Genomic DNA, 22184 nt, shown 5'->3' with positions numbered 1-22184 from the left:
ATAATTCACGCCACACTCACCAAACTTCTACATGTGGTGTACACGTATTACTGCTACATTAATTGTTACTCATGTGACTTCCTTCAAGAGCCGCTACTCGCCCCTTAAAACAGAAGTCCATTTAAAAAGTCTGCGACACAGATACTTTTAGTTTTAAGGAAAACCTCTCCTTCCCTCGCCTTCTTTAAGCATATTCTTTACTCCATAATGCGAAACACGTTGCATAATGTTCTTCTGGTTTGTGTTAGGTAAACATAATTAAATGTGCTTTACCCATACGATTGTTATTTGAACATTATTTTAAAACAAAATTCCTCTGCTTATAATATATTGTTCATGCAATGAAAGAAAGTAAAATATTTCTACTTTAAAAACAGAAGCAGAAAAGGACGGTTAAAGAAATGTTTGATATTTTCCAACTTGGTTCCGCCACAGCACCGGAACAAATGAAAAGGGTCTAGCCGTGATTCTGTGGATGGAAGAGTTTTCCTTTTCGCTGTCGTATTTATGCATGTCTGTGGCTCAACTTGGTGATCTCTGCAAATATTTGAATAGCTTCGGGTATTCTCTCCGCCAGCTCTTGAAACAAGCAGAGCGGCCTTTTGCATGCAAAATTTTGCTGTTAAAGCTACTGCTGATTAAGTTTGACGTTCCACCCTGAGTGGTATAAATTCATTGTTTATTTACAGACTGTGTATTGTTTGTTATCTTTCAACTTGGTGCGTATTTGGGATAAGTACGTAGCAAACCAAACCTACTGATGATGAAATAGGTTCATCAGGTATATATTTATTTTTATATCTAATCATAACGTTGTTGTACTAACTGGAAGAATGAATCAATCTACAGTTGTTACAGGAATGTAAGCTGTAACATTAATTACTTAATAAATACCGTATGTTGTTTCTTTATTATTTCGGCAGTTATAGTGGGAGAATTTTAAATGTGAACGGCAGGCAATTTTGTATCCTTACAACTAGCATGTATAAATTATCTTTTGCTCCGTAAAAAAAAAAAAAAAAAAAAAAAACCTATAACATTATAACACATCACTTTCAAAGGTATTGTCATAGCGTCGTCGTACAATAACAGTTAGAAAGACATAAAATATATGATTGTATTTAAATGATAGGGAGCGGTTTTACGATAACGATCAACCATTTAAATTTCATATTGGTCAATTATTTACTTTGGACTGGCTTACTATTTTAATAATAATATTGTTGGAACTCTTTTCAAAGTAATGCGCAATAATTTTAATGAAACATTACAAGATATAGGCCTAGTTACTCCCACTAACCTGTAATTTCCGAACACATATGAAGACATATTTATGCATGCGGTTAGATTTATGCATTTTTGTTGAATTCTATTATGCATATCGTCGCTGCGCCTCGAAGAACCGCTATGTGACATTTTTGTTAAAAAAGGGTAATGTCGTGTAAATAAATCAGAAAGCTGTGAGGCAGGGTCCCTATAATGTCATAAGTTAATATTCAATTGTTTCGCTACAACAATGAAAAATTATAGATTGAAATTAAATGTTTCTAGTTCTCATCACGTAAACATTGTTTAATGTTTACAAATCCTCTATGTGCTTTTAAAGGCGCAAAATGTGCTAGGTAAATACACAAAAATAGTAATATAATACTTTTGAAGCAAGCTATAACAATGTCCAGTGCATAATATACGCAGAACCAGTTTTGTTATATTTTTCAAGTGTTTCTGTGTATTTGGCAAAATTTTAAGAGTTCGGAATGTTTTTTGCTTCTCCTGAAAAGTTGCTGTTTTAACACATGGCGGTTCTTCGAGGCGCAGTGACGATATACAAGAGATAACTACTGACTTCTAGAATTCATTATTGTAAAATGGCTAAGCCATTGAGCACAAGATATTGAGATTCCTCAGCAAAATGCAGCATAAACTATACGTGAAAAACATGTAAGCGTACAATTTGTTGAATAAAACAGGCAGAACACTTTGTGTGTAATTGAAAGTAAACCAGATAGCCATATTGAACTGAGCAACCAAATTATACACATGACTGTTACAGACCACAAAGAAACTGACATTTTCTCCATATCAATTGACTCCAATCCCTTGCTTAAGAAGTTTTAAAAAAGATCAGATGATCATAAAACGTATTTCTTTCGATTGGAACTTAAATCGATTCCTTTTTTCAACTATGTCTGTGCCATTAATTCTAGAAAACTAACTGTCAATATACCTGAATATACGAGGGTTGTTACATAAAATCTAATCCTAACCCAGAAATATTACAACTAGACATGTGATACTCTTAAGCCGTATTTATTGAACCTTCCTACGATGTCATATCAATATCTACTTCTAATCTGTTGTTACAGGTCCAGAAGGACAGAGAAAATGGAGAAATTGAAGGCGGCAGTTGCTATTGAATATCTCCACAAGAAAGCTTTAAAGCCGTAGACTCGCCGACATAGTTGCTACTTTAGGTTGATAGTGGCACTTTATATGCCACAGTGAAGAAATCGGCAACTGAATTTAAGAGGGGGAGGACATCAATTGAAAATGACACTCTATCTGGGAAGCACGTGCAAGCACTAACTCAGGAGAAAATTGACAAAGTCCACGAAATTATCATGGATAATCTGTGAATGATCATCAGGTAGATTGTTGAAACAGTGGACTCATTGACTATAAGTGTTGACCGAATTATCACCCAGCATCTGGGAATGAGCAAGATTTCCTAGAGAGGGGTACCAAGACTTTTGACACCTGGTGCAAAGCTCATTACGTGCAACATTTCAAGTACAATCTTCATCTTTTCCTGACAAATCCAGATGTCTTTCCCATTCAATGCATAGCAGTAGATAAGACTTGGGTCCACCATTACCAACCAGAGTTCAATCAAAGTTCCAAACAGTGGAAACACTCCTCATCTCCTCCTCCGCAGAAGGCCAAGTCAGCTGGAAAAGTGATGGCTGCAATTTTCTGGGATTTGGAAGGAATAATGATGGTGGATTATCTTTCAAAGGGGAAAACAGTGACTGGGGAGTACTATGCAGGTTTTCTATCACAATTGCATTCTATGACATTTCTTTGATAATATTCGGCACAAGTATCGTGGGAAACTGACAGCAAATGTTGATCCAATGTTCTCGGGATTGCTGCCAGAGTGAGTGTTGCTGTGCTGTGCTCAGCACAGCAACACTCACTCTGACAGCAATCCCGAGAACATTGGATCAATAGTAGACGCCAGCAAAGCTTCAAGATCATATTGACAGCAAATGTACTTCCCCATCAAGACAATACCCTTGGCCACAAATCAGTCATTGCAATGGCTACAGTTTACTAGGTTACGAGTTGGTCCCTCACCTACCTTATTTGCCTGATTTGACACCTTTTGACTTTCAACTCTTTTCAAAGCTCAAAAACAAGTTGAATTGTACTAATTTTGACACTGATGATGACTTTATGCATGCCATGGATGAAATTGCACACATCTTTGACAAATCATTTTTTTTACCAGCGGCATTAACGTACTTGAACATCGATGGACAAAATGTGTTGACTTGTTAGGGAATTATGTTGTAAAGTAACACAAACCATAAACTCTCTGTTGCTCTGTTCATATGTAGGCATAGAACTTTTGTAACAATCCTCATAAAATAATGGTATTCCTATTCAGAAGCAGCACACTATGATCTGTTTCACGTAACCTGATAGGAAAAAGAAGTTTCCCCCCCACCACGCTCAAGTACAGGTGAATGTTGGTGTTCCGCCTTTCATCAGCCCCCGCACACGGAAGTATAGAGTGTATCTAAACATGTCTAAATAATAAATTACAACTTTCATAACACATAATTACCTTTATCTGTATTAGTGAGGTAAGTAACATATATTATTATAATGGAAATTTTATTGAACAGTTGTATTGTTTATTTTCCTTCTTTTTCGCAGTCGGGCTTGTGACAGAATGTTGGAATAGCAACGGATGGCAGGGTTGGTAATTCAATGGGTATTTACTTATTGATACAATGATTTCGGTAAAATCGAAAACCGAAAATGAAATCTTTATAAGTTTTAGTCCCACGATTATGCTGGCTAAAGGAGACGGTGGTGAGATATGAATGAAATAGTGAAATGAAGGAAGTTGGAGGAAAAGGGAGATTCCCGAGGAAACCCAAGCACGCGGTGTTTGTTCACCACCAAATTTGTCCACCACCGAGTTGGAATCGAACCAGGGACCCCATGCACCACAGGTGAAAGCTCTACCACTGAGCCACCGCGGCCTCAGACGTGCACGATAGTCTAATGTTGTGACGAGAGTTTATCATTATATAAGAAAGAGTAACGATAAATACGAGTTCGTTCAATTATATAAAAATAACACACGCTCTGGCTTAAAGAGCTCAAGGGCTCATCGTAGCAGAAACAAACATTTCCATTAGATTTTAACATGCGAAAAGTCAATGCCATGTTATTAACCATCCTTCAAAGATCTTGCTTTACATTGTCCGGAAACCTTCTCTTTCGCCCAGTTAATCGTATCTTTCTCCTAGGCTTTTTGAGTAGGACTTGGTGACTTAGTGCGTATTTCCCATACAAGCAACGTGTCATGCTTATTTTATCCGTATTGAGTTTGCTATTTCTATAATACTCGGTGACCTGCAGTTGTTGTGAAATAAAAACTTATATAGCGTTTTAATTCACCTGAATGTTTGCCTCTTTCGCTCCAAATATTTTTATCAACATTTTATTTTCGAAACCATGCAGTTCCCGTTCTTGTATTAGTGCTATGGATCAACTTCCACATTCATACAAAATGGGGCAGATTGAGCTCTTATTGATTTTAATGTTTTTGATATTTATTAAGACAATAAAATGTTTTACAGTGGGGTAAACTTTAGTACATAAATAATATCTACAAGACAAAAATTAAAAACAGTAGTTGTTTGTTACTCGGAATTGATAGCTAAAAGGAACAGCAGTGCTTTCTTAACATTAGATGCGAGCGAATTGACGTACGAATTTAAAAGTTTACACGATTCTGTTTATTAAAAAAGCTTCCCTCCCTGTGAAGGTCAGCGACTTGCTTTCCCCTCCTGCAGTGGTAAGTGGTAGGAGGAAGGGGAGTTTCCTATCAGGTTGCCTGGAACAGACTTTAATAAAGGTAGTTTAAAAGTACGTTGGCGCCACCACAATAACGATCAGTCAGAAAACATGTGAACTAAATTCCGTCATTGTCCTTGAGAGAACGATTAAAATGTTGCTGAGAAATCCAGAAATGATTTTCTACAGTTTATACTGATTTTAGAGGAAATTGATTTTTTTTATTTAACTTACTCGAGATGTCAAAACACTTTTGGTTCCATATCCGACCTTGATCAGATTTAAATTGAAGTGTATATTCGACTGAAGCCGAACCACACAAGATCATCATCTGAAGGTATGCATAAAATTTCAGATATTTCTGATTTATACTACATAGCAGTAAAATCAATTCCAATTGAGGAAGGTTTTAATTAGGAGTGATTGATTTAGGAATTGACAAAAAGTAGCCTGGCCATTTAAATATATCGTGCAACATCTGGTGATGAGCGTTAACATAACTTTTGCTAAGCAGTAAAACAAAACTTTGAAGTCAAAATTACCGGTCTATAATATTTTATTAACTCTATACCCAAGCATTAAAACAAGACTATCATCAAACATATAGTCATTTCCAAGATTATGAACACACAACATTCTACTGACAGCATACTCATGGACAAAATAGATAGACACATTTATTGCTCTTAGTTAATTACAGTTTGAAACCTAATGGTGAGTCTACTAGGTATCCTCTTTATGGAAACCACTGTGGGCGTTCAATTAATATTAATTGGTGCGAAACAAGGACAAGTAACATGCAATGTATTTATTAACTTAGTAAAGAAGTTCTAGATACAATCAAGTGATCATTTTTAGTAATGTGTGATAGTAAAGAAAACAAAAATTGAAAGAAGGTTACCGAAAAAAGTACCAACGAGTACAAAAACTCATCTTTGGAATTTTCAATAAGAATTGAACTCTAGGATCCAAACCCGGGATTTTTCGGTTGTGATGGCTTCCTTTAAGTAACCACAAATTTGTCTTTGCTCAGCTTTTGCATATTCTATACATTGAACATGTTTTCGCATCTGGAGATGCGAAAACTTGCATAAATTTTAAAAATATACACTTCATACACTTTACATAAAAGATACAGGGCAGAGTTGGAAATGTTCGTTTGGTGAATTTTCTTGTATTGATTAATTTGTATTTATGTCTTCTGGCATTAGCGAGGACACACAGTAGACCAATAGTTTAAATTTTGATTTGCATCATTATACGTAGTACATTCGATGCTCTCCCACGAGGAATCGAAACCGGGACTTCGTGTATCAAACAGAGAAGGCGTGAGCCAATGAAAATTCGACCCATGACCCACTGGAAATACGAACCATCTTGATCCATTCTGACTCACGAGTCGCCATGACTCATCACCCACCGTGATCCCCTCTGACCCACTGTGGCCTACCACCCAACATAATGCATTCTGATTCACTGCGACCCACTTCGACTCACCACTCACCATGACCCACTACTTACCAAAACCCATCGTCATCAACTCTGACTCATAATCCACGCCTTTCTCTCCACTGACTAATTAGTTTACATTTGTAATAAAACAGGTCAGTGAAATTATTACTAATCGGAGTTTGAATTTCTACGGTCAATCACTCAAGCACCACTCTGTTACAATACCGATGGATCTGACCTGTACGATATATAATGGTAAAATGTTGGTCACGGGCCATATTACGATAAATTTCAATTTAGTTATCATATATAATTATTTCCTTTTGAATTACAGATACATTTCAGTGGAAAATAGGATGAAATTTGAGTGCCAAATCAAGGTAAAGTACGCCAACCGAAAAAAAAACAGTGTAAAATTTGACTGTGTCTCAAAACCCAAGTAGTAAGTCCTATTGCTATTATTACAATTACAGATATCAATATTAAAAATGGAGGCTTTGAAAGTAAAAGGTAAAAAAATTCGCCAGTGTTCAGAAGATGCTGTCTACAATGCACTGAGCAGAGTGGGTCACAGTGGGTCACATCCTATTGGCCTACCCATTCTATCCACCCATTGACCCATTCCATCTCTGGATCCAAAGGCAAACATATCCATTAGATCTACAAGAAGAGCTGCATTTTTGGCTAAACAATTGTCATTCTTATATTTTATATGAATGACTCGGATATTATTCTTGGTAGTTCATACCCTTCGGATCCTATCTTAAGTTTATGGTCCATGTCTTACAGCTCTCGTGATGAAACAATAAATTAAACAGAAAAAAAAGTGACTATGTCGTTTGATTTATTAACATATTTATCTATTTCATTTACACATAGTCCTATGTGCATGTCACATTTACTATCACAAGTCCTATGTGCATGTCACATGTGATATTATTTTCAAATCAACTGGCCTACTTTAGTTAGAACAAAACACGTTTTTGAATTAATTGTAGATGTATGTGAATAATCAGTCAACGTGCGTATGGGATATTCTTTGGTTTGTTGTAGCCTATATTAGTTTGAAGATTCTTTTCTCCGAATATCCAAATAATAAAATATGACGTTTTAAACATGATGCCACTGGAATTCATGTTTCTGATAATTGCTCAAGGGTTTTATACATTGGACGTTTTATTTAACCAATAATTCCTTCATCTATTAATAGTAGAACTACGCAAATTCCAATTTTCCATGTATAACAGGTGAACCCTATTGCATTACCGCTACGATTTCCTTGTATTATCGTATAACATCGCATAATACTTATGAAATTACCTCCATTTTGTGGAAGTGTGATAAATCGTTTGTGTTTATATTTGTGTAAAGTTATCAGTAAGAATTTGTAACTAAATAGTCAACACTTTCACAATGATTTTAATTGGATCAGTGTTTCCTTAGCGTTTAACATCACTTTTCAGTATTGAAGCTATATGAGCTATCCGGACTACTACTCGGGCTTATATCCAAGGTTGGAACCCCCACTAGGAGTCGATCCATCGACTACGAACACACAAAACACAGCGTTAGCAGTGAAAATCTACAATAATTTTATGAATTATGTAACTTATATACACACAGCAAATTTAGAAATAACACCAAAAACACTTTAGGAAACAGATTCTTGCACAAAAACATAAAAAAGTAAAGACCAAAATGGATGCATAAATGCATAGTTTTAAACTTATAGCCAGCATAAACTTGGTTGGAACTGTATAAAAAGAACTGCAACTGTGAGAGCGAAATATCAGACATAGGGCCCATGGATATGGAAAAAATGTGTCAATTTCCAATTTCTGATTTGTCATTTCTTTTGTAGAAAATCTCATGAATTTCCTTCTATGCTTGCTTCGAGGCTAACGCTGTTGCAGTCAATATTTCATGTATACTGGTGCATAAACGGAATCTACGTCCAAAATAATCACTATGTTCTTTTAACCGATGTTGATGCGGCTTTTCGTTCTCGCTTTAAGATTCTTTATTTTATTAAATTCGACCTATTTCTCTATGGACTATAGCTCTGCAATGACGTTTATATGCATCCATATTGGTCTATTACTTTTCTGTGTATTTTTGTTTAATGATTCATTTTCCAAAGTAGTTTGCTGTTTCTCCGAACACCCTGCTAAAATTCTTATATGAACAAATTTGTTTTATAGGGAATGCTCTAAAAATTCACGTTCAAAATTTACCAAAAAAATTTTTGCTGTAAAATTTCTGATATTCTTAAGCATATTTTTGGGCATAGAGAATCTTAAAATGAATGGTGGCATATGAAAGAACTCGAGACAGATTTTTGGATCAAAAGATCCAATATATTTGAAGCACAAAATTTCTTGTAGGCGTTATATCTGAAGAACTACATTTAGTGTAGCCAAACTATCACTTGACTCAGTATGATGTACTTATTCCGTTAAAAAATAAATACGAAAACTCGAATTAGGGGCCGTTCAAAAATTTTGTTGTCCCTGACTAAAAAACTAATTATGTATTGTTTTGACCATTCCTAAAATTCTTGGCAAAGACCGCAATCTTTTGATTCATTTTTTTTATCATTCCTAAAATTCTTGTTAAAGGTTCCATTTTTATTAAAGAGGGTATTCTTTCAAACAGCTAATCTCTCGAAACATAGGGAGGAAAGAACGGTAATCTTACCTCTATTCTATTGGCTTCGTAATCCAGGGAAGCTTCATTAGGTACAGTGAGTGACGGTTTGTGAGGAGAATCAAGCCACAGTTTTGTTGCTCGAAGCTAATTGAAGAAAACTTTACCAAATGCTTTATTTCTTCTATCTCTGCAATAAGGAGATCATTAGGACAGTTTTCTTTCTTTAATTTGTAGCGACCAAATAGTAAATTCTGGCCTATGTGATTTTCTCATACGAGTTGCCACTGCCATAGTGGTAACTTTCGGCAGAACATTCCGAAAATATAACATTTAAGCCACTTTATCTTGTTTAACTTTGTACTTTGAAAGGCTTATTGCAATTAAGTTTTTATTGCAAAACAGTTTAGTTAGATTTTGTTTAATGAACCGCATCTTTCTTTACCAAACTTCTAGAATACATTCTGGAAATCTTAACGTATGTCTTGTTTGTGTTGACTTCGTCTCTTTTTCATCTCACGATGTGTGCTTATATACAGGTTAAGATAAGTATTAAATATTCTTTTTTTTTCCCTTGCGGATTCGTCCGAAAACCTTATGCAATTTGGCTTAGTTTTCCAGAGAACTTCCTCGTGCTGCTCTATATCAAGTTTTGTGGCCAATTAATTATTCAGAAATCCACAGGAGGCTTCGCTTCACTTCAATCGACAGCTCCCAAGAGACCAAGTGCGGTGATCGAGTCCCCGTCCTTTCTGCAGTGCACAAGCATCATTTATTCAGAACGCTTACATTCGCCCTGTGAATGGCGGGCGGGGTTGCGTTTTGCTTCTTCTTCTTCTTCTTGTCACACGAGAGGCTGTGCTTTACTTAAAAGAAATCTCAGTGCTTCAATAGTACAGAGAATGTGCTCTCTGGAGCTAGAATTCTGCTGGATCAAAAATTGACCTAAGAACACATAAACTGATTTAGCATATTATATATATATATATATATATATATATATATATATATATATATATATATATATATATATATATATATATATATATATATATATATATAGTTTTTTTTCTTATTTTCGTAGCTTTTAATACACAGTAGATTCCCGAGTATCTGGCCTAATGTGGCTGAAGGGTAGGCCGGATAGGCCCGAGTTCTATGACCTCATTTCTTTATTAACATCATGCATACCCCAAGAACAATTTATGAATACAGTACTGTACATACTGTATAGTTATAATCAGGATCAACGGCGAGAGTACTGTATTGAGGTCCATTACACACTGATGAAATAGTGAACAAGGAGCAGAACGCTGCTCTTTTCCTGTCACAATTTGTATTTTGCACACGACACGTAGGAGGATTGTAGCAGACGCCCGCTTCCAATGGCTTCGCAATGTTGCCAATACAACGTTTGCCTTCCTCATTCAATTACGATAAAAGACAATCAGGCCGGATACTCGGGAATCTGTTGTATATCATATGCGTATAATCTACAGAACTCAAACGATATTACCCCAACTTGGTATGGAGGTAGAAATTGACTTGCTTAAGAAGCATGTGAAATACTTACCTTTTAAGATCTTTCTTTCCCTAGGTATCATCCATCAAATTTGAAATTTGGACTTAACCAAGGTCTGGCAGTAACTTAGCTAATTACTGTCCGCAACAAAAGTTGTGCGAGAAGCGTTCATTATATGTTATGCTTAAAGGTGGGGCAAGAATCATGGAAATACGAAATTCAGTTTTTAAAAAAAATGCATCATCTTTCGTTAGCACAAAAAATAAACTTTGAAAACACTGTCATTCATCGTTCTTTTTTAGTAAATGCGGAATATTAATGCCGAGTGACGTCTAGGAAAGTTGCATAACGATGCTCTTGTACACAGAGCTGCTGTTTCCAAAGCAGCTATTTAACAGTGAGAATTCCAACTTCTTCCCTATGCAACCTCTAAAGTATAAGATTAGAAAGTAATGAACACCCCTTGTGAATAGAAATACATGTAAAAAAAAAAAAAAAAAACTCTCAAAAACTAACTCTAGATTAAACATTAAACTCTGGAACATCAAGTATGATAAATTAGAGTGTGTAGTTGCAATAAAGATTTGTTCAAATCAATAAAGAACTACAGGGTGGCTCAAAAGTAGGTATGTACTACCATGAGCAAAATAAATGACGCGTCTCTTTATTTTGAAATTTTTTGAAAATATCTCTGTTTTCTTTATATGTTCGAAATTTCGGAAGGTTTCCCCAGCAGGACAGGTTAATAACAAACCCGTTTTTAATATTTGTGTTAGATATTAGCTTAAAATAAATAAATTAGAAGCAAAAAACATTAAATCGACAGAAATCTCGAGAATTACCAACTCTGCTAAAGTGGGAAATTTTCAAGAACGCGAGGGAATTCTGCAGTTCAACACGAAGCAGCGACATCTATGTCACAGAGAAATGTGGATAAAATCTACAAACGAAACTTTTAACGAAATATTTCTGATATGTCTTATTTCGTGCATTATCTGCAAACTCCAAATATATGAATATATGCCACGTATTAACGTAAAGATAGAGCAAAAAGTGGAAATCGTCTATGGAAAAGGACGAATTGGTAGCGCGACCGTAATGAAAAATCGTCTTTACCGTAGAACAGGGTCAGTTCACGTAAGGAAACAAATAGCTTAGTTGATTAAAGCAACTAGTCTGTATGCCGAAGGTAGCGGGTTCGGATCCAGATGGAAGTGACATTGTCATTTTTATTATTATGGTTATCTTATTTTTTTATGTGGGAAAGAATCAAATTGTAACATATGTGTAAAATTCATGACGATACCAAAAAAAGAAAAAATGTCGTTGTCGCACTTGCATTACCATCCCTAATTTTGTTTGCAAAAAGGTTAGTAATTATTTCCCCTGTGCTCACTGCTCACTATACGTAATGCTCGCTGGCGCGTTGTTTCCCAGTAAATGTTAATCCTAATTTGGAGAATTTTATAAAGTTTCACAATATTTCTCACTAGATAGTCTTCTATCTACTTGTTTGGATATTTTGATAACAGATTTCCCTATTAAATGTTTAATTTTCCCTAGATGTTTAATTACGGAAAAGTTTTACAATGTATTTGTATTAAATTGAAATTGTTTTGAATTTACCACATGAGATAAGTAGCTCGAAGGAGGAAAACTCAAGTAATTGATATTCTACGTAAAAGCTACCTATTGTAGAATGATGATACTTCTTGCCATCAGCACATAATCTTCACGTTAGAGAGTCAGACAGAAAAAAATTCTGGTTTTTCCTCCCTATGACCACCCATCTTAAACCTCTACATTCCATTGTTCGTCTTACAAAATTTCGGTGCTCCAAAAACATTCATATAATAATAATAATAATAATAATAATAATAATAATAATAATAATAATAATAATAATAATAATAATAATAATAATCCTGAATATGCCATCCTTACATAATGTAAGGATATCTTAGTTTCTTAGTTTAAATCTTAGATATCTTAGTCTAAAGTGCTTTCTTTAGTAATTATTTGAACAACCATGTAGGAGGGGGTACGGCGTTTTATTTTGCCCCTCTCATTTCAGTACCCTTCCAACAGAAAGTAATTTCTCATAAGCAGGGTAGACAAAATGAATAAGAAATATATTTACAGCATCCTCTCCCCTTTCATGATTGGAATATCACGTAGCATTTTTTTATTCTACCAAAGATGGCCCTGTGCGGTTAGGGGTAGGTAACTAAAGAAATACCTAATATATAGCGCCCCTTGATTGTAATATTACCGCTTCTTTATTTGTACGAGGGAGCCCCAACAAGGTGATAAAAAGAATAGGAAAAATGTCTATTGAATCCAGTGGCGGATCCAGCACAAACTTCTAGGAGGGAGGGTAGTGAAAGATTCTTTTGATGATGTGAAGCTGTCACAAATTACCACTTTACTAAACTAAACATAATAGTGGGGTGAACTGGAACCCAGTCAGTTTAAATTGATGTAAAAGTTTAATTTTTGGCTTCATATTAAAGTTTTGGTTTCAAATGAAAATTTCAGTCCCAGTGGTCAAGGATCAAATCTCGTGGGGCTCTTCAGTGTAGGCTAATACGGGCCCCTTATGAGAAAAGGCAAAAATATTAAAATGTTTCTAACGTTCGAATTTTTCGTCTATTTTAAAGAATTGTTGGGCTTCGTATTAAAGTGTTGGTTCCAAATGGCAATTTCAGTCCGATGGAGAATGATCAAATCCTGGAGTCGGGGGGGCTCATCAGTATAGTGTGCTACGGCTCCATTATGGGAAAAGGCAAAAATATGAAAATGCTTATAACTTTCGAATTTTTCATCTATTTTAAAGAAATTATTGGCTTCATATTAAAGTCTTGGCTTCAAATGACAATTTCAGTCCTTGTGGACAATTATCAAATCTCGGAGGGCTCTTTGGTGTAGGGGTTTCGGCTTCTTTATGGGACAAGATTCACGTAATTGATATTGCAAAATTGTTTTGTATACATTAGTGTAAACTTGGACCATTTGGTTGATTTTATCTCTTATATTTTGCAGATTTCAAATTCCAAGCATAGTTACTTCTCAAAGCTAAAAGGCACTTACTAGTTTCATTAAAAGGAAATGTCTTTTATGAAAAGTTGTCATGGAGTAGACGAATGAACAGGCACCCAAACACTGGTTGAGTCGGACGGTTGAAACTCGTTAAGCTCACTTCAATTATTACTATTATTATTATTATTATTATTATTATTATTATTATTATTATTATTATTATTATTATTATTATTATTATTATTATTATTAATAATAATAATAATAGAGCATTCATGGGGTCCGTGGCTCGACTCCACTTCGCGCCAAGTGAAATTTGAGGTAGACAAATACCGTGTGCATGGGTATGGGTTTTCTTAAAATTTTCCATTTTCCTCCCACTTTCTTCATTTCATCATTTCATTCATCATCATTCTCCCTTAGCGTAGGTGCATAATCGTGCAACGTTAAACTAGATATTCCATTTAATTTTAATTTCAATAATAATAATAAACAATTAATTCAACGGAAAGAACTGTAATTTATGTAGACGGCAATTATCATAAATATGCAACCATTATAAAAACAATGCTTTGAGTAGAAAGATAATCCTTCCCAAGTGTTAACGAATGCGCACGAGATAAGACATGTCTCGAGAAAGAGACGAGACGCGCTTTGTGACATCCAAAAGAAGACGTAACAAATGTTTTGGACACGAAATAGCTTTTAAAATGTCTCGTCTTGTCTGGAATATCTCGAAAACAAAAGTCTAAGTTTTAAAATTATTTTTCAAGATCAATTCTCTCAGAAGTAGCTCTCTGCCTTAAAATTAATAACGGCATTTGTGATTTAAAAAAAAAAAAAATAAACAATGTCTAAAGTTAATAGTCAACTTTTCGAAAAGAAGCTTCATTAAGGGTGAACCTGAAAGATGTCCACAAACTTCGGGAGATGATTCCTGACATCAAAAGGAGACAAATAGCCCTCTTGCAGTTTTCGAGTTCAGCTTCGTTGTCGAGATACAGTGTTGCCAACTGGTCGTGTTTGAGAAACTCACTGGAAATAAATTCAACTCCAAGAATAAGCTACTACAGGTCAATTGACTTATACCATGCTGCAAGGTTAAATATTTGTTTATGAAGTGTGTACAAAATTTGCCAGTGTCCTTTCTGAGAACATCGTCGAGAAAAAGTCACCTCCAAGAATAAACTACCCCTCGTAAATTTTTCTAAGAGAAATATCTGATACTGCAATATAGGGTTGTTAATTAAATATTGATTAATGAAAAATAAACAAAATTGTTAAAACCATTTTGGAGAAAATAGCTTTTTTCGATTTTCGGCTGTTAGTAAACCACACTTATTTTAGACGGTAGGAAAAAAATGGGAAAATCTCCTGTAGGAATACTATGTAAACCCTAAGTTTAAAATTTGGTGTAGAAACGTTGAACGGTATGGCCTCTAGGCGAGTGCACAGAAAAGTGTACCGAACGGACGGACCGGAAGGACGGGTATCGAAAAATCACATTTCCGGTATGTAGACGCCATGAAGTATGTAAATCCGTTGAAATCTGAATTTGATATACTATTTTCACATCACCATATTTTCTTCTCTCTTTTGTCGCTCGAAAAAGAAAAGCCTGAGTTTACCACAAAAAGCTAGGGCGTTTACCAAAAAATATTCAATTACAGGGCCACCGCACTAAACTTTTTCAATTCAATTTCTTAACTGTGTTAGGCCGCAGTTGTTACTGAAGTGTGTATTTGGATAATACGAAAAAAAAAATATCGTATTATTCAAATACATCGAATGTCAGATTATCGAATAAAAAACTTCGATTGAAGAAAATCCACACTACAAAACTAACTCACACTTTGAGCACATTTTCATTAGACATATAATAGAGCAATTAATGCAATAATTGTTTATGAAATATGAAAAAATCAAATGAGTCATTTTCGAGAAAGTCGTTCAAAACGAACACGTCAGGAGTAACCTACCTCTTGTGAATTGTTTCGAACAATGAGTTAAGATATACTTTTGCTTATTAATGAAATATTTATTTGCGAAATTTGAACAAAATCGCCTGTCGTTCGAGAAAATTGTTGGGAAAAACCTTGACCCCCAAAATAATCTATCCGTCGTAATTGTTTTTCATAGAAATGACTTATACTAAAATATAGGGTTATTAATGAAATATTTATTTATGAATTATCAATAAAATTGTTCACGTAAGTTTTGAGAAAATCGTGAGGGAAAAATAACTCCCCGAATAAACTATCTCTTGAGAATTCTTTCAGGGTAAGCGAGTTATTCCATATTATTAGGTTTTTAATGAAATATTTATTTCTGAGTACGAACAAAATTGCTTGATTCATTTTAGAGAAAACCGTGGAGGAAAAACCCCCAAGAGTAAATTACCCCTCGTATATTTTTTTTTAGGACAAATGAGTTTTGCCATATTGTTCGGTTATTAACGAAATATGTATTTTTGAAATACGAATAAACTCTTTTGAGTCATTTTTGAGAAAATCACCCAGACAACACACTCCACCAAGAATAAACTACCCCTCGCATTTTTTTTTAGGACAAACGAGTTATTTATGCCATATTGTTAAGTTATTAATGAAATATTTATTTATGAAATATGGACGAAAACACTTGAGTCCATTTTGAGAAAATCACTGAAAAAAACTCACCCCTAAGTATAAACTACCCCTTGTAGATTTTTCTCAGATAAATGCCTTATACCATAAAATAGGGTTGCTAATTAAATATTGATTTATAAAAAAAAGAAAGAAAACAAGATCGTTAGAGCCAGTTATTAGAAAATATATTTTTTCTATTTTCATCGTACAGGAAACTACCCTTGTTTTGGGAGTAGGAGGGAAATAAAAGAAACTATAGGAAATACTATAAAAATCTTAAACTAAAATTTGGTGCAGATAAGTTGAACGGTTGGCCTCTAGGCGAGTGCACAGAAAAGTGTAGCGAACGGACGGACGAACAGATGGACATGTATCAATAAATAACTTTTTCGGTATTAGGGGCTATAATACGTGTAAATTCGTTGAAATCTCAAATTTGATTTTTTTTTCGATCACCATACTTTCTTCTCTCATTTGTCACTTCAAAGTAAAAGGAACTCAGAACTACAGATAAGAGACACCTACTTTTACACATAGACATTTATTGATTTAAAACTGTTTTAGTTTGTCATTTCACTTCCAATTGAAAGGTTTTACCATGACTAACGGCATACCAATGACGAGACGGAAGTTTTGAGGAAGTAAATGCATTCAGAAGTCTAGACTACATTACGCCTATCAGCCTGTTTTTACTTTGTTGACAGTTGTAATTTCGTCCAAACGCTACATGAAATAATTCTTGGTTGACGTCATTGTGTTACTATTTTAGTATTGTTCTCTTCAGACTTGGTTGAAGTTTTGTCTTAACGGTTATACATTTTTTCTTTCTTATTTCATCGTTACACATAAGAATAAAATGTTCTGGTGAGTGGACAAATTCGAACCTACGAACATTGAATTTTCATTCTTCCAACACATTACCAATGGACCAAGCTTTGTCTTCACGTTAACGCACGGTTACAGGGTTTATTACGATTTAAATAAAATGGCTGGCTGTTAGAGTTTCCTGCCCAAATATTTCGATAAAAAATTTTCATTGCTTCGTAGATACGCAGAGCAATGTTTAGATACACATTTTAGGATAGTGCATTTTAGTGTAAATAATAATTTCATGCCAGATAAAAGCTAGATAAGTTTTGATAAAATGTTTCATATGTAGTTCTCAATAATAGGCTTGCTGTTCGGGGTGAAGTTTCAAGGTTCAGCATTGACTAGCAGTTTTTGCTATTAATATCCCTTCTAACAATATTGGCAGTGGACAAAAGTTAGCCCGTGTTGAAGCTTTTTGCTCCTAATTTAATTATTTTACTTTATTATTTAACGAATATATTGAAAATTGTCAGCAGGCACGTATACAGTAATTTATTTCGGAAGGGGCTCGACTTCAATATTAGGATAAATTATAATAAAATTTTAAAAGATAATCCCAAAAATTAGGCTAAATTTACAGAAAAGTTGGGATTTCAGAGGGGGTCCGGACCCCCTGTACCCACCCCTAAATGCGTCCTTGTTTGTCAGTAACGTTTCCTCATTTTGAAACCCTCAAAAACTTCGGATATATAAAGGGAAAAGAGTTATTTTCGATAAAATATCACTTCAAGGAGACGCAACAGTTTTATTGCACATGGTGGTATCCAACGTTCACGAGGGCAAGAATTCCTTCCCTTTTATTCTTTTGCTACTGTGCTCTATCGAAAGGTTAGGTTTGTAACATATTACTCTTACAAACAAGCGTGATTGGCAGATAGGAATACTGAACAGAACTCCACAGAAATGCATGCTGAACTTACGTTTATAGCTTTGGTGATTTGGCCTCAAGGTCAATCGAGTGGTAATTCAGTTCCGTCTCTGTTCTTGAGCCATGTTCGTATTTACTTCGAACAGTTTTGCTAATGAAAAGCATGCCTCGTAATATAACAGACTTCTTTCGCGTAAGAAATCGAAACTCAGTTGGTCACAGCAACTTTTGTTACCTAACCATAACGGCCTAGGGTCGTCTTCAGTAGAATAAAAAAATGTTACGTGATATTCCATTCACGAAGGAGGAAAGGTTACTTTAAATATATTTCTTATTCATTTTGTCTACTCTGCTTGTCAGAAATTATATACTTTCTGTTGGGACGGTGCTGAAAAGAGAGGGGGGGGGGAAATAAAACTTCGTGCCCCCTCATACATTTTAAATTTTGTTACATGGTTGCTCAAATTATTACTAAAGAAATCACTTAAACCAAGATATCTAAAGTTACATTATGTAAGGGTGGCATATTCAGTAATAATAATAATAATAATAATAATAATAATAATAATAATAATAATAATAATAATAATAATAATAATAATAATAATAATAATATTGCCAAGTGAACTATGTGGTGGACAAACACCATGTGCGTGGGTTTTCTCGGGGTTCTCCCGTTTCCTCCCACTTTCTTCATTCCACCATTTCATTCATTACTCATCATCACCGTCTCCTTTAGCCTAACCGGCATAACCGTGGGACGTAAAACTCAAAGATTTCATTTCATTTTCATAATAATAATAATAATAATAATAATAATAAATGTCTTTGGAGAGCCGAAATTATGTGACACGAATCATTACATGTAGAGCTTTAAGAGGAGTGGTCATAGGAGAGGAAAAAACAGGGTTTTTCTCTGTCTGACCAAAGTAAAGATTATGTGCTGAAGAAGCATAATAATTCTACAATAGGTTGCGTTTACGTAGAATATCAGTTACTTCAGTTCTCCTCCTTCGGGCTACTTACCTCATGTGGTAAATTCAAAACAATTTCAATTTAAGACAAATACAGTAAAACTTTTCTGTAATTAAATATATATAGGGGAAATTAAGCATTTAATAGGGAAATCTGTTATCAAAGTGTCCAAAAAAGTAGATAAAAGACTATCAAGCGAGAAACATTGTGAAACTTTATAAAATTCTCCAAATTAGAATTAACATTTACTGGAAAACATTCGTTATGCACCAGTGAGCATGTAGTGAGTAGTGAGCACAGGGGAAATTATTACGAAACTGTTTGCAAACAAAAATTAGAGACACTAATGCAAGTGCGAGAACGGCATTTTCTTCTTCTTCTTCTTCTTCTTCTTCTTCTTTTTGGTATCGTCATGAGTTTTACACATATGTTACAATTTGATTTTTTCCTACATAAAAAATAAATAAAATAACCACAGTAATAAAAATTCCAACGACACTTCCATGGGGCTCGAACCCAATACCTTCGCAATACAGACTAGTTGCTTTAACCAACTGAGCTACTTGTTTTCTTACGTGAACTGAACTGTTCTACGGTAAAGACGATTTTTCATTACGATTGTGCTAAGAATCGTCTTTTTCCATAGGTAATTTCCACTATTTGCTCTATCTATACGTTAATACTTAGCATAGATTCATATATTTGGAGTTCGCTGATAATGCATGTAATAAGACACATTAGAAATGTTTCGTTAAAACTTTCGTTTGTAGATCTAATCCACGTCTCTCTCAATGACATAGATGTCGCTGCTTCGTGTTGAACTGCAGAATTCCCTCGCGTTCTTGAAAATTTCCCACTTTAGCAGAGTTGGTAATTCTCGAGATTTCTGTCGATTTAATGTTTTTTGCTTCTAATTTATTTATTTTAAGCTAATATCTAACACAAATAATAAAAACGGGTTTGTTATTAACCTATCCTGCTGGGGAAACCTTCCGAAATTTCGAACATATAAAGAAAATGGGGATATTTTCAAAAAAACTTCAGAATAAAGAGACGCGTCATTTATTTTGCTCATGGTAGTACCTCTTCATTAATCAAGTATATTCTATTTAATGGATTTATTTGCTTCGGCTCTTTCGAGCTTAAGATGTAAGTAAAAACACATTAAGAACAAATAATAAGGAAACTAAGTTTATCTGATGGATAACAATAAGAAATTACGTAAAATGCAATGAGCTGATCAGTACGGTACTGACCACTTATGGGCCACCCTGTATTTCTTTTCCGCCATCGGAAAACTATTCAGGTTTTTAACAGCAATGCTAAATCAATAAGCTGAATGAGTTTACAACTCAAAATTACAGGATAACTATATGAGATCAATAGTGGTACCACATTCTAATTAAATACGCTGGCTTGCGACTGCTTGAGACACTATTGCGACTGCTATTTATAATAAACTCATCTTAAAGTACGGGGCACCATCATCTTTAATACTAGACCGTCTTCCATCTCATAAATCTAAGATCATGTCAGAGTTAGCAAAATTATTGGGAATAGAATTGAAATTCATTCCAGTTAATTCACATTATTCTCTCAATTTGGCTGAGAAAACAAGTGACACAATTCAAAGAGCGTTACGTCACTACATCAAATCAACTGGAAATAATTGGGACATCATGTTACCGCAAATTGTGTTTGGATTAAATAATTTGAAGAATCAAACTACTAAATATTCGAGTTTCTACTTACTCCATGGATTTGAAGCAAAGATTGTTTTTGATCTCCAATTTAATACTCCAATTCAAGAGGAAGAAAATATCGAACGGATGGAAACTATGCGTCTCGCGAGAGATGATGCCTGTCAGAATATGTATAAAAGTTATCTCAAGCAATTGGAAAAATACGAAGACCATCATGCGCAAACACAATTTCACCCTGGACAAAAGGTTCTCATTCAAAATGTGACAAGACATAAAGGAATACCAGCAGCATTTGATTTCCGTTATGACAAGCAAGGTGTGATACTATCACGTTTGCCTAGCTCAAACAAATATCTTGTTTCTTTTAAAAATGCAAAAGGAGCTGATGTCCAAGATGAGATAGAAGTACGTCGATTAAAGCCGCTGCAATCTTCAACAGCAAATGAAAATGCTAACAAAGGACAAGAAGAGACAAACGTCATCCTTGGAAATATGCAACCAGTGAAACACAGCATAATTGTGCAAGAAGAAGTCTATATCTAAATTATCAAAATAACTTAAATAACATAACTAGTGAAATTCATGAAAGAAAAGAGTAAATTAGAATTTTTTTTTCTTTCATCCCCTTTTTTCCCCCTCTGTAAATACGGTTTAAGTTAGGTTATATGTTGGTGTGGTCTATTTGTACTAAATAGTATTCTTTGTGGGTGAGCGAGTATAAGGCGCTCTCCTAAAACTCAACCAAACCTTAAGCTAAAAGCTGCAAAATCGAGCTGCAGAAATGTAGTTCAAACCTTCATTTTTCGAACATTGAATACGATTTAGTACTCTTGAAACATTGTGTTGTCTCTTTCATCTATCTTTGGGGTAGAATAGGACGTCATTTCGATTTCGCAATCCCCTCCCATTCCCCCCCCAGAATAAACATTTTCGTTAGAGTCATTAGCTGAAACTGATATATATATATATACATATTGCATTTTAGATTAATTAATGTTATATATATATATATATTTTTTTTTTTGCATTAGTAAAGTACACAACCTATTATTTCGTTTTTCTCCTTTTATTTCAGGCAACATGAACGAAATCATTAGGAAATTGATCATAGCTTCAATTATTGTTTTCGCTAGTGTTGATACATACGCAAGTGTTCACGATTTAATTGAACATTCTCAGTTAACCTTACAGAAGTTCGGCGTTGCTATTCATAAAATTGGACTTTCGATTCAACATAGTGACCAAATTTTCGTTCCTTTAAGGATACATTTTGATTTGAAATTTGAAACAATACGAATTAACCATTGTTCTAATTCACATTTATTTGCGAAATCTTGGATTCAAAACGACACGACATTTTACGACCAATTAGCGAATCTCATTCCATG

At 34.5% G+C, this 22184-nt stretch overlaps 2 protein-coding genes across 3 annotated transcripts in view; one reads left to right on the top strand and one right to left on the bottom strand.

Moving 5' to 3' along the window:
• Positions 1–22184, bottom strand: part of LOC145680609 (cubilin-like) — a 1259764-nt gene that overhangs the window by 1158136 nt on the left and 79444 nt on the right. The gene's annotated exons all lie outside the window — the stretch shown is intronic.
• Positions 20623–21339, top strand: LOC145681869 (uncharacterized). The gene has a single exon (XM_081753475.1). It carries the CDS (start codon positions 20623–20625, stop codon positions 21337–21339), a length of 717 nt encoding a protein of 238 aa, XP_081609601.1.

This window comes from Thermobia domestica, chromosome 3 (genome assembly GCF_964235325.1).
Source record: "Thermobia domestica chromosome 3, izTheDome1.hap1.1, whole genome shotgun sequence".
Taxonomy (NCBI): domain Eukaryota; kingdom Metazoa; phylum Arthropoda; class Insecta; order Zygentoma; family Lepismatidae; genus Thermobia; species Thermobia domestica.
This window is presented reverse-complemented; position numbering and strand designations above follow the sequence as displayed.

What these genes read in the sequence shown, in the direction of transcription:
- LOC145681869 (XM_081753475.1), top strand. Translation starts at nt 20,623, where the DNA reads ATGTCAGAGTTAGCAAAATTATTGGGAATAGAATTGAAATTCATTCCA.